Source organism: Eublepharis macularius, chromosome 2 (assembly GCF_028583425.1).
Source record: "Eublepharis macularius isolate TG4126 chromosome 2, MPM_Emac_v1.0, whole genome shotgun sequence".
In the NCBI taxonomy this organism is placed as follows: domain Eukaryota; kingdom Metazoa; phylum Chordata; class Lepidosauria; order Squamata; family Eublepharidae; genus Eublepharis; species Eublepharis macularius.
The window spans coordinates 32,460,869-32,473,763 of record NC_072791.1 but is presented as its reverse complement, the minus strand read 5'-3'; the positions used below and the strand labels follow the sequence as shown (position 1 = coordinate 32,473,763).

At 43.6% G+C, this 12,895-nt stretch overlaps 1 protein-coding gene across 1 annotated transcript in view; it reads right to left on the bottom strand.

Annotated features, from left to right (window-relative positions):
* Positions 1 to 10,770, bottom strand: part of TRIP11 (thyroid hormone receptor interactor 11) — a 51,990-nt gene extending 41,220 nt beyond the window's left edge. The window contains exons 1-5 of the mRNA XM_054971694.1: positions 10,396 to 10,770; positions 6,600 to 6,676; positions 6,344 to 6,454; positions 3,559 to 3,837; positions 2,694 to 2,762 (exon numbers count right to left, since the gene is read on the bottom strand). Of these exons, the coding sequence (XP_054827669.1) occupies positions 2,694 to 2,762; positions 3,559 to 3,837; positions 6,344 to 6,454; positions 6,600 to 6,676; positions 10,396 to 10,537 (678 nt within the window). The 5' untranslated portion in view covers positions 10,538 to 10,770. The remainder of the gene's footprint in view (positions 1 to 2,693; positions 2,763 to 3,558; positions 3,838 to 6,343; positions 6,455 to 6,599; positions 6,677 to 10,395) is intronic.
* Positions 10,771 to 12,895: the final 2,125 nt, after the last annotated feature.

Here is a 12,895-nt window from a genome sequence, read left to right as displayed (position 1 = left end):
AGCTTGCAAGCAGGTCTGCTGGTGTAAAGAAGGGCAAACTGCTTTGATTTAACTTGCTTCACTTTCAGTCGTGAGAGTGAGTGTGTGTGTGTGTGTGAGAGAGAGAGAGAGAGAGCTTGCAAGCAGGGCTGCTGGTCTAAAGAAGGGCAAACTGCTTTGATTTAACTTGCTTTACTTTCATTTGTGGCTCCTGAGTGAGTGAGAGAGAGAGAGACAGATGTTAATTAGTTGGGACAACTGTATGAGTTGTTTTTTCTTAACTAAAACCTCAGTATTCAGGTTTAATTGCAGTGCTGGCACTTTGAAATAAATACGTTGGTTTTGTGTTGCAGTTTGGGCACTCGGGCTCAAAAAGATTCGCCATCACTGCTCTAAGCAGTGCAATGTTGTGAGCCAGAAATCAATTTTGTGAGCAGCAACTTGCATTAAAGTTTTGAGCATGCCTTTTCCAAAACCAGAATCCATATGATTAAAAGATTTTTGAATTAGATTGTCTGAGACATTGTTATTCAGTGCCATCAATATGCTGATGACACCCACTTATGCATATCTTTAAATATGTCTCCGAGACTGTAATCTCCACATTAGGCTACTGCATAGTAACTATGGCTAAGAGATAGAGGGAAAACAAGGAGAAACTGAATCCTGACAAGGCAAAGGTGATGTTAGTTAGAGGGGTTGATATATTGGAGGAGCCTGCATTGAATGGGGGTGGATCTGTTTTGACATACTCCATTAAATGTTTCTGAGTTTTATTAGCTTCTAGCCATCCGCTGAAAATGCATGTCTGAATAAATTTATCTGCATGTCAGAATTTTGCCAAATCCTCCCATTAGCAGCTGTGGGCATTTTTGCTGCAGTAGTCAAGCTTAACATCAATTTTAAGTCTGGAGATTATATATATATTTAAACAAATCTAATAGAATCACTTTTAGATCTAAAGGAATGTGACTTCCTAGTATTTTATTAATGAATTGAACCACAAACTATCAAAAATACAGACATGCATTGTCACCAGAAGGCTAGGATCTAATAAAACTCACAAACATTTAATGGAGTATGTCAAAACAGATCCACCCCCATTCAATGCAGGCTCCTCCAATATATCAACCTCTTTAACCATATATTAAAGAGTGCATCTATATAATATATGGAATTTACTGCCATGTGATGTAGCAACTGCTAGAGGGTATTAGGGACTTTAAAAATGACTAGAGAAATATGTGGATGAAAGGTCTATTTACAGTTATTTTAGCATAAGAGTTAACTGGATACTCCACAGTTAGGGGCAGCATGCCACCTGAGCCCAGCCCAGGACAGCCTAGGCTAGCCTGATCTTAGATCTTGGAAGCTAAGTAGGTGGGACCTCCAGGGCTGCTTCACAGAGGCAGGCAATGGCAAACCACCTCTGCACATCTCTTGCCTTAAAAATACCTTCAGAGTTGCTATTTATTTTATTTTGTTTGCACTATTTATAGTCAGTCTTTCTCACTGAGACTCAAGGCACATTTCACAGTGTAAGTCAGTACAATCAACAGAATGGGGCATTCAATAAACAATACAACAGGGAATTGGTTGTAGAAATTTGAAAACAACTAGAAGTTGGATACAGGGCTGAAAGTGTTAAGAATCTAATTTCCTTAACATTTATACCAGGGTAACAATGTAGGGCAGAATTGATGCAGGGAAAGGGGGCCAGGGGATATATGGCTTGACTTTCAGGAGCTGGAAGCAGACACCCTTAACCCCCACCCTCTCCAGGTACCAGCCCCCAAATTGTCAGGAATTTCCCAAGTTTACCTGGAGCTGGCAACCCTAGATGAGTATTGAGTGCCGAGGCTGGGGCGCATCAGCCGACTGCCCACCCACCGCCGCCTCCAGTCCTCCTGTGGCTTTTGGCACCACAACACAGAGGCCGCTCTGCCACCTGCCCTCTGCCTCCTCCAGCTCCCAGCGCTGCAAGCCTAAGGAGGAGAGGCCATTCACCGCCGCTGCCTCCTCTGGCTCCTGGCGCTGTGAGCCTACGGAGGAGAGGCCGCTCAGCGCTGCAAGCCTGCGGACGAGAAGCCACTCGGAGCTGCAAGCCTACAGTGGAGAGGCACCGTGGCAGAGAGCTTGCCACCTCCTCCGGTTCCCGGGGCTGTGAGCCTGTGGAGGAGAAAGTGGGCTGCTCGGCCACCCACCCTCCACCGCCACCTCCTCTAGCTCCTGATGCCACAACGGAAAGGCTTGTGTGCCTGGCCTCGGCGCCACCACTGCCCAGCCCCTCTCTGCTCTGCCCCATCCTGCCCAGTCCCTCCCTCACGCGTGCCTGCCAGGGGCGAAGCTCTCCTGCTCAGGCAGAGAACCTTCCCTGCTCCTGGCTTGGCGTCCATCTCTTGCATGCCAGAAGGGGCTTCTCCTGAACTTCCCCCTCAAAGGACCCGCACCTCTCCCCCTTCCTCTGCACCAGGGCCAGGGCCATGCCAGACCCTCTGGGTAGACTTGCCAAAGGGCAGGAAACAGGGAAGGCAGGGCACAGGGCACCCCTCAGTGCACGTCAGTTGAGAAGTTGTGTGCTGAGGGGTAAAAATTTGTGCGCAATTGCACACCAGCACATTTTATCAGGAACACTGATCAAAGGGATTAGTCATATAAATAGATTAACAGAAAATTACAGCGACAATTGGAGAACAGCTGAAAAAAAGATTTACCTTTATAATATTTTGGAGCTTGCAGATTTCATTCTCATCTGTATCACTTGATCCTTGTAGTTTGGAAAACTAAATAAAAGACAAAATATGTTTTGTTCTGGAAAATGTTGCACGATATTGAACTACAATATGTCTTGAAAAGATTGCCTTCTCAGGAAGAGTAAGAATCTACAGCTGGTCAGCATGTGAAAAAGCTAAGACAAAACCTAGCTAAAGAATTAGATGTTTCCACCAAAATCAGGTTCAGTCTGCAGCTCAGACTTGCATTCTTCAAGTGCTCTCATCTCTCAGACGATAACCTACTAAACATTTATTTGTAAGGCAACAAAAGAGTAACGGAAAGAACTCTGCACCTAAGCAATACCTATTTTAAAAAGCATTATTTTTAAAAAGTCTTAAAATATTCATGTTTATGTAGAAAAAAACAAGTGATCAGTTTAAATTATTTTTGTAAGAAGGAACAGTACTTAATGTTTTTATATAGCTTTCTTCATTTCTGACATGCTGCAAATATTAAGCCACCTGTATCTGGAAGCTTGAGTGAAGCAAGCCTGTGATTTTCACAGCGTTAAAAACATGAATCATAACATTAAGATTATTTTATGGGTCTGCATAAAGATTCAGAATTAAGTAAGCAGGATCCAAAGGTGCCTTTCCTCTCTTGGATGTTTAAGAAAACAAACAGAATATGAACAGTGCCATGGTACTGTGACTCTGCCAACAGATATATAACTATTCTATCATCCATGCGAGATACATTAACAGTATCACCAGACTTCAGAAATGAGGAAGTCTCATTAATACCTCATTTACATTAACTACGTCTCTGAATATAAAGCAAGAAATGTACATAACAGTGACTCACTTGTGCAATCTTCTTCCAGTGTTCAACTTCAGTTTCAAGCCTAGAAATGTCATTGGACAATCTGTTTATTTCTTGCTGAGACCAGATTACATCTCCAAAGTCCATATCATCTCCTTGAAAACCAGAAGATGCATGTCTGACCACAGGGACAAAGGATGCTGACGTAGTGGTTGACGGAGAGACACCTGCTCCTAACTGTGCTGACTGGGCTGCTGTCTGCACCGTCTGCAGTTGCTCCTGTAGCGCATGATGCCTAGCTTTAAGATGGCTGATTTCCACCTAAATAGAACAAGGCACATGTACAATTTTAGTCAGGAGGGGAAAAACCCTCATACCATCTTTTTTCCTTTGTCTCTTACAAACGGCTTCATTTACCTTAAAGGTATTCTCATCTAATGCACAAAAAAAATTGTAATGAAGCAAAGAAAGAGTTCCATGTTTAACTAAATGGTAACAAGAGGGATCATAACAAAGGGTTTCTTGAGAGGAAGCTTTACTCTTTTAAAATAAATCAGTGGTGTGATAACTATTTTTACAAATTACAGGCACAATATACTTTACTTACTTTATTTGGTATTTAGCCCTCCCTCCCTGCAAGTGGGCTCAGAATGGGGTACAACATTCATAAAATACATAATCATATAAATACAATTAAAATCATATCATAAAATCATAACTCAGATGGCCTATTGCACATTCCTGCCCTCAAATACAAAAAGGGAGACACCTGGACAGACGGGATATCATTGGATAGGAGAAGGCGATGGGAGGCTCAATGATGGTCCTAATACTGGCCTCAACCATATACCTGGCAGAACATCTCTATCTTGCAGGCCCACTGAAATGATACCAGATCTTGGAGAGCCTGAATGTCTTCAGACAGAGAGTTCCACCAGGTTGGGGCCAGGACCAAAAAAGCCCTGGCCCTGGTTGAGGCCAAACGAGCCTCCCTGGGGCCAGTGATCACCAGCAATTTCTTATCTGCTGAATGAAGTGCTCTCCGGGGTACATACGGGGAGAGATAGTCCCTCAGGTATGCTGGTCCCAGTCCGTTTAGGGCTTTAAAGGTCAACACCAACACCTTGAAATGGACCCAGAACTCCATCGGAAGGCAGTGAAGCTGCAGCAAAACTGGTGTAATATGTGATCTGAATGGAACATCCATCAGGACCCGAGCAGCAGCATTCTGGACCCGCTGTAGTTTCCGGGTCAGACACAAGGGTAGCCCTGTGTAGAGGGAGTTACAGTAATCTAGCCTAGAGGTGACCATTGTATGGATCACTGTGGTTAGGTCCTGGACTGAAAAATAGGGGGAAAGTTGCCTAGCCTGCTGTAGTTGGAAAAAAGCAGTCCGGGCCGCAGCCATGACCTGAGCCTCCATAGATAAGGAGGAATCCAGGATCACGCCAAGACTCCTGACTGATGAGACAGGCACTAACGGGGCCCCCTCAAAGGCCAGAAGACAAATCCCCATATCCTGCAGCCCACGGCCCAAATACAGGACCTCCATCTTTGCAGGGTTCAGCTTCAGTCTGCTCTGCTTCACCCAACCAGATACCGCCTCCAAGGCTCTCAACAGGATGTCCAGGGCTGATTCAGGTTGGCTGCCCATCAACAGATATAACTGGGTGTCATCCGCATACTGGTGACAACCCAGTCCAAAACTCCGCACCAACTGGGCAAGGGGGCGCATATAAAGGTTGAACAACAGGGGAGAGAGTATCGCCCCTTGTGAGACGCTGCACACCAATGGCTGACACGCGGACACTCTCCCCCCCAGTACTACCCTCTGTCCCCAACCGTGGAGAAAGGAGACAAGCCACTGCAAGGCCATCCCTCGAATCCCCACATCGGCGAGGCGGTGGGCCAACAACTCATGGTCGACCGTGTCGAACACAGCTGAGAGATCTAGCAATATCAGCAGCGCTGACCCACCTCGATCCAGGTGTCTGCGGAGATCGTCCATGAGGGCAACTAACACTGTCTCCGTCCCATGGCCTGGACAGAAGCTGGACTGGTATGGGTCCAGGACAGGAGTCTCTTCCAGGAAAACCTGCAGCTGCTCAACCATATATAAGCAAAGCTTTCTATGCAGGACCAGTTGAGATGCTTGCCTAATCTGACCAAACAATCATATTGCTGTAATAGACAACTGGATATCCTCATCCATTATACTCATAACATAATGTGTTCCAAGTGAAAAGTCATATGTGCAAAGACTAACACAGCAGGGTTTCCTCCCCTCAAAAAATGGAGATACTATTTAGCCTTCACGGTGCATCAGAGTCAAATTACATAACATTACAAGCACACTATGCCTATCCCCTCATGATCTTTGACCCAGATAAACATCCATCTCAAGGTGTGGTTTACTAGAGAAGATACCCAAACTTCACATCATATTTCAATCCTCCAGCTTTAATTCCAGCAACTTTAGTAAAGTCATCTCAGAAGCTGATGAACAACTAAACCAGTATGTATTCCTATTTCATATACCTCCGTGAATGACACATCAAACTATCTTGCATTTCGACAGATGCAAAACACAGCTTCTTCAGAAACAGAATACTCCCAAGGCTATCACTTTTAGAGAGATCCTTAGTAACTTTGAGACAAAATAGGACCTGATAAGAAAGACTTCAAACAGGTCACACAACTCAAAAGGTTTGAGTTTATCTCAGATTTTTCAGATTTTCTAAAAATAGCCCCCTTGTTTGTGTGTTCAGCCTTAGGTATTACCTTTGCCAACATAATAACAAATCTATACATAACATTCTCTGTATACCTCTTTCTGTTGCAGTTGATTCCGGTATTCTATAGACTGTTGTTTTATTTGAAGCTCTGCTGCTTCATGTTTTTCTTCCAGATCATTACAAACTTTCTTCAACCTCTCATTCTAGAAAAAAAAGTTGCACCCTCAAGTAAACATTCCAAATTCAAAGTAACTTAACAATATACTAAAACTACAGTAAGTAATCCAAACTATGAAAATATTTTTAACATTAATTTACTTTTCCAGACTAAATATTGTCATATCCTACCTCTGACCGCAGAGTTGCATAAGTATTTTCTATATCCCTTAGATTAGAATTGGATACACCAAAGTCTGTTCCCACACCTGAAATCAGTAGAGAAAGAAATGCAAATAAAACAAAAACAAGTTCACAAGATCGTACACTTATTTGAATGAGTTCTGTGACAATCTATTAAGAACTTTGCTAGATTTGGGAGATCAGAGACTGAGATCACTCAATTTTGATAAAAGTTTAGAGTAGTCACAAAGGTGGGATTGGGTCATGGAAGCAGTTTTGAGGAAACTGAACTTTGCTTTCTGAGTGTACACTTGAAAAGAGTTCTCTTAGATAAAAATAGTCTTCCAGGTTTTTTACATGACGTTTGTTTTACACATGTTAATGTGTATGGACTTTGCAACCTGAAAAACAAACACCTAAACTTGGTCCTTAACCATGTAAAGAAAAGTGATTCCCTCAGTGATACTTCAGAAAGTATCTCTTAGAGCAACAAGCAGCTGTAAAGTAAGTAAAAAAACAAAAAACATGTCCCTGAAATACCATTTCTCCCTCACATCCCTCAAAATAATTTAGATGCCACCATGTTTCGATAAACTAGGTGTTAAACTCTGCTAAAGATCACAAATGCAACTGCTTCCCAAACATTGAAGCAACAAACCCCTAAAGATCTGTAACATCACAAAGTCGATCATGCTTAAATCATTAGAAAAAATGCACAGGCCTCAGCAACAGCCCATAACACCACTAACTGTTCCAAGTATAGCACTTCTCTTCAAAATAAACTGGAAGCTTGTACACTTTGAGACTTCCATAATCTTCCTGTGTGTGTTTACTTGGAAGTAAGTATCACAGGATTTCAACCTACTTCAGTTAACTTATTAACTGATGTGAAGTAGCTATTAAGACTTGGTACACCACCACCCAGTACTCATTACAGCACAAGGTCACAAACTAATGTTGCACACCATCACCACCATATCTATATCAAAATTACTACTAGAGATGCTGGGCTTGTACTCATATTATCATTTCCCACCAATGCAAGCTCTTATCAGCATGCATCGGGGGAGGCAATTTTTACTAGCCCCACCCGTTCCACTGAAAACCCCACTTTCTATCCTGTTTGGAAAGGTCTTCTGACATCCAGAAACACCTCAGTGGGTTGCAGAAGGAGAGAGAAGCAGGAAACATTCTAATTCTGCAAACCATGAGCTGTTAATCACAGATTTTTGAATACAAGACTGCAAATAATTCCAGAATAAACAGAGCTCCAGTGGTACCTTAATGACTAACCAGGTTTCATTTTAACATAAGCTTCTGTGAACTATAGTTCATCAGATGCATTTAGGCCCCTGCATCTGATGAAATGTGCTCTAATTCACAAAACTTTACAGTAAAGTAAAAATGTGCCAGTTTTTAAAATGCCACAGCTTGTCATAAAACTTTATATGCGTGAGTCACTTTGGGTCTCCACTGGGGAGAAAAATGGGGTATAATAAAGTAAATAAATAAAATATACCATTCTATCAAATTTATAGCATAAATGCCTGTTCTATTACGTCATATAGTGATATAGAACAGCTTAAAAGACAAAACAACTCCAAAATGTTGACACAACACTTTTACCTGTCATTATAAATGTTTTGCTTCAGCAAATAATTTCAGGTAATAACAATAATTCACAGACATTTCTCTTACCTATCCCATCTATTTTTGACAGAGCACCTATCAACATATTTGGAGACACAAGTACCATTTTTCCATAGTGCTCTATTTATAACATGCATCTAAAAACATGAGAATAGATATAGTACCCAGAAGTCATGCAAGTGCTTCGTATATAAGATTATTCCTTTTTTGGTTACAATAGGTACACCGTTATGCAAGAAATACATACACATTTTTATTTTTCTGAGCATGCATGCACTGGGAAGCTATACTCAATTGACGCCTCCCAATGGACTGGATTCCATGATCCTCAGACACAAGGATTGCAGAACTTTCCCATGTTCCCCTCCATCCAGCAATCCATTCTGGTCCCAAGAAAATTTATTCCCAAGGTTGCGGGACCTACACAGACTTATAGCCACACAGGTACAGTTTGCTGTGAGGAGGCACAAAATCTCTCCCTTCTTCCTCTTCTAAACTGCTGGAAAAGATAGAAAGGGTGATTTCACCCCTTCTTTCTCCTTATTGCATCCTCCTGACCCACATGCCTATTACTCCACACAAATCTCATGACTCTGGGAATAAACTTTCTTGGTGTTGGAAAAGACCGCCAGGAAGGTGGGGCGGGGGAGAGGAATGTAGAAAAAAAATCTGTGCCTGCCAATACCTTCTATTGATGGATTATGGGATCCAACCCAATTGTGTATACATACAGGAACATAGTAAGAGTATAGTCCAGATGCCTATTAGCTATAATAAGCACCTGAAGCATTCATCCACTGCAGGTTTTGTTTAAATATCATTACACCACTGATCACTCCTCAGATTTGCTTTCAGGCAGCTGTCCCAAACTGGCCCATTCTCTATGCTCTCTGAAGAACTCTCTTTCCACCATTTGTGTGAGATTGCTGCTTTCAGAACCATTCATGAAGAACTTCATACTTTGAGAAGCATTTCTCTTGCCTGATTTTGATTCTCTCTTCCACCAAAAGGTTGCTACTTCCTTCCTCACACCAACTGCGACACATGCATAATGTAAGAGAATTCTCTATAATGCAAACATTATATAATATGATTCATATTTTGTATGTACATAGTGCTTTGGAATGCCTGGAGCACTTCACATATGGCACAATTTAAGCATGGTGTTGGTGAGATGAACAGCTTTCCCATGTAACTTTGTACTGCCGCTCTATGCTATTTTGTGGACCCAAGATCCATAGCCCATACTGCTAATTAAGCATGCATAGCTACCTTGCACAGGTTAAAGCACAATTTAAACAAAATCGAGCTGACGCAAAATCACAGAAAAGCGGTTTCTCTCACCAGCCTCACATTTAACCAGGCCTTAGAATTACAACTCTGTAAAGTAGGTGAATGGTTTTATCCCCATATTATAGGGGAAGTGGGCAGCTGATGTTGAAAGCAAGTGATACCTAAAGTCACCCAGTATGTTCATATCAAAGATGATATTCAAAACATGTGCTTGCTGATTCATAGCTCTGCCTCTTTACTACAGCACAGCACTAGCTCAACCCTACACCAGAACCAAACAGAAATCCAGCCCTACCTTAAAGACAAGTAACGTATGCTTTTGTGAGTCAACACTCACTTCATCAGTTGCATGCAGTGTCCCATAGTTCAAGATGGGTAGCTGCATTGGTCTGCAGTAGAACAGCAGGATCTGATTCTAGTGACACCTTCCCACCGTAGCTGTTGCTTGAACGCTAACTATCAATGTAGCTACTTTGGATGGACACTACAGGCATTTGATGAAGTGAGCTCTAACTTACAAAAACCTTATATATTATAATCTTTAAGGTGCTACTGGACTCCTGCTTAAATTTCCTAAAACAGACTAAAACAACTACCCCTCTGGAACTGCTGTAGAATGTGCTAGCTTCAAAAAAGCAATTCCTTTCCTCAATTTTGAGAATCTGCTGATCAAGAGCCTCTCTTTCATCTTCCCCACACAGGGTCAGTCCCCCTCCTTCAGGATGCACCACCACATGTTTTCTGGGCAACCCCTTGTGTAGCTACCCTAACTCCACAACCCCCACCTCTGGAAAGTGCATAAGGACCCAACCCCTTGCTTGTCGCCCCCTCTACCCCACCCGGAACAGCCCCTTCCTCTTACCTCCTACCTCCTCCGTGCCTTCCAACAGCATATCCTTGGTGAAGCTAGAAATCTGCCCCGTGAGAGTGGACAGGCTGCCCCCCACCTGGCCCACCAGCGACTGGCCCAGGCCCGCGCCCAGGCCCCCCAACCACGACGCCATCGCGGCTGGCAGTTGGCACAACACGGGACGGATATTTAAGGGAGTCGCAAGGACAGCAGCAGCCCCTCCCCGGCTCTCCTCGGCGCCGCTTCCCCCACCGAAGCCCGGTTCGATCTCTGGCCCAGCGGCCGCAATAGAAAGAACCGGCAAAGGGTGTTATCGGGAGGGCGAAGCCAGCGCGGAGAGTCTCCTCAGTCAGCTGCGGCGGCTCCGGGTTCTGCTGCCACCTCGACGGCCGCCATGACACTTCCCGGAGTACCATAGAGCGCGAGCGGCTAGAGCGCCTCTCGGCCGCTCAGGGACGTGGACAAGAGAGCAAGGTAAGACGGGATGCAGGAGGCCGAGGCTCGCCCAGGCAGGGCTCCAGGCCCCTTGCAATAAGGCTGCGGGGAAGGCGGGTGTATGGGCCGAGCCTCTCTACTGGGAACTGATTCGCCTCGAGACCAAGCAGGTAACTTTTGCTCATTGAGAAACGATTTCCGCCCTCTACCCATCGTGATGCTGTAAGGAAGCGGTCTGTAAAGAGAAGCATCAGTAAAGCGACAGGGAGCACTGCCTTTATTGCTGTTTGCTACTGTGTACTATCTGTTGCTTGAAGAATGATCCTACTGGGTCGTTGTGTTATGTCAGCCTTAGAATTGCTTATGCTCTGTTTCAGCATCAACTCTATATTGGATTTCTGCTGGTTTTAAATCTTTGTAGATTTGCATTTATATACCCTATTGCATTGTTTATTGAAATTGGCTTTACTGACTCGCACTGTATAAATAAATAAAGGGGATCCCATTTGGATCATTCCTTCTTTTCGGCTAATTTACAGAAATTGAGTTCACTTGGCGCAATCTGATTTAGTCCATAAGAGAAAAATTCAGACGTCTTCCCTGAGTACCGCACTCACAGAGTAATTTCTCCGCCCCGTCTCTCTTTGCACTGGACTCTGAAAAAGCCAGGGGGAATCCCAGAGGTGTATAAATACACCGTGATGCTGTGGGGAAACGGGGGAGAGAGAAAATTGCTTCCCAAAAGCATTGAACTCAGGGTAGATAACTGGTGCGGATACAGCCTGTACAAACAACGCAACTGCAGCACAGTGTTTAGGTCTCTTCTCAAGGAGCTCTACTTCAGCAATTAGGGTTGCCAGCCTCCAGGTAGTGGCTGGAGATCTCCCAGAATTACAACTGATCTCCAGGCAACAGAGACCAGTTCTCCTGGAGAAAATGACTGCTCTGAAGGGTGAACCCTATGGCATTATACCCCACTGAGGCTTGTCCCCTCCCCAAACCCCACCCTTTCTAGACTCCACCCCCCAAATCTCCAGGAATTTCCCAACCTGGACCTGGTATCCCTATCAGCAATGCGGGGGGGGGGGGTGTAGTGACAGAGTATCTGCTTTGCATGGAGCAGGTCCCATGTTAAATCCATGCATCTCTAGTTTTAAAACAATCAGGTAGTAGGTGATGTAAAAGATCTCGGGAGCTCCGTATTGCGGCTGCCAGGTACAATACGCAGTAAGGTGCTACTGAACTCAAATCTCGCAGTAAACGATACCGGCCTTGATAGACCAGTGGTGTGAACTCAGTATAGGGCAAGTTCATGTATGCAATGTTTCATTTTAGATTCAATCGGCAAAAACCTATGAGTTGTACCTACACTTATCATTGCACCCACCACATAACCCACTCTGCCGTGGAAACATGGGCTATTAACACCTCGCACATGGGTGACTTCACACTGTTGCTATGGGGATAAAATGGAAGTGAGGAGAACAAGGTAAGTTGTTTGGTTCCCCAGTGGAGAGGAAGGCAGGTAAAAATGAAATAAACTATGGAAATCTGTGAGCTTTAATGTTTTCCCATGTAAATCATTTGTGTATTTTATTTCTGCTAATTAATATGGAGTTTTGAATGTGTGTTGCTGTGGTTTAAAATGTAAGTCTCTAAAGCAAAAAGGAGGGGGGGGCAGAGAGGTGAGCGATGTGTGTTGTTGTGACTGGCTGGTAACTGTATCCTGGAGGGCAGAGTGAACTACAGATAAGTCAAAATGGATCTGAGGGAAGAGTCCAGTTAGTCCATGTGTGTATATGAGAACATAGAGTTATTGTGTTGCTGAAACACTGTTTTCTTTATGGATGAAATCAGCCTATGTGGCAAGTGGACTTTTAGGCACTCAAAGAATTCCATGTTCTTCTCCTTTGGGGATATTTTTGGCCTATGGAAACTGTGTGGAAAATTAGGCTTTGTGACTGGATCTGTGTATAAACATTTAAAGATCTATACCTAATTTTGAAACCAAAACTTATTCTGAAACTGTTTACATGAATATGTACTTATAAATTATTTCTAGTTAGGTAATACACCT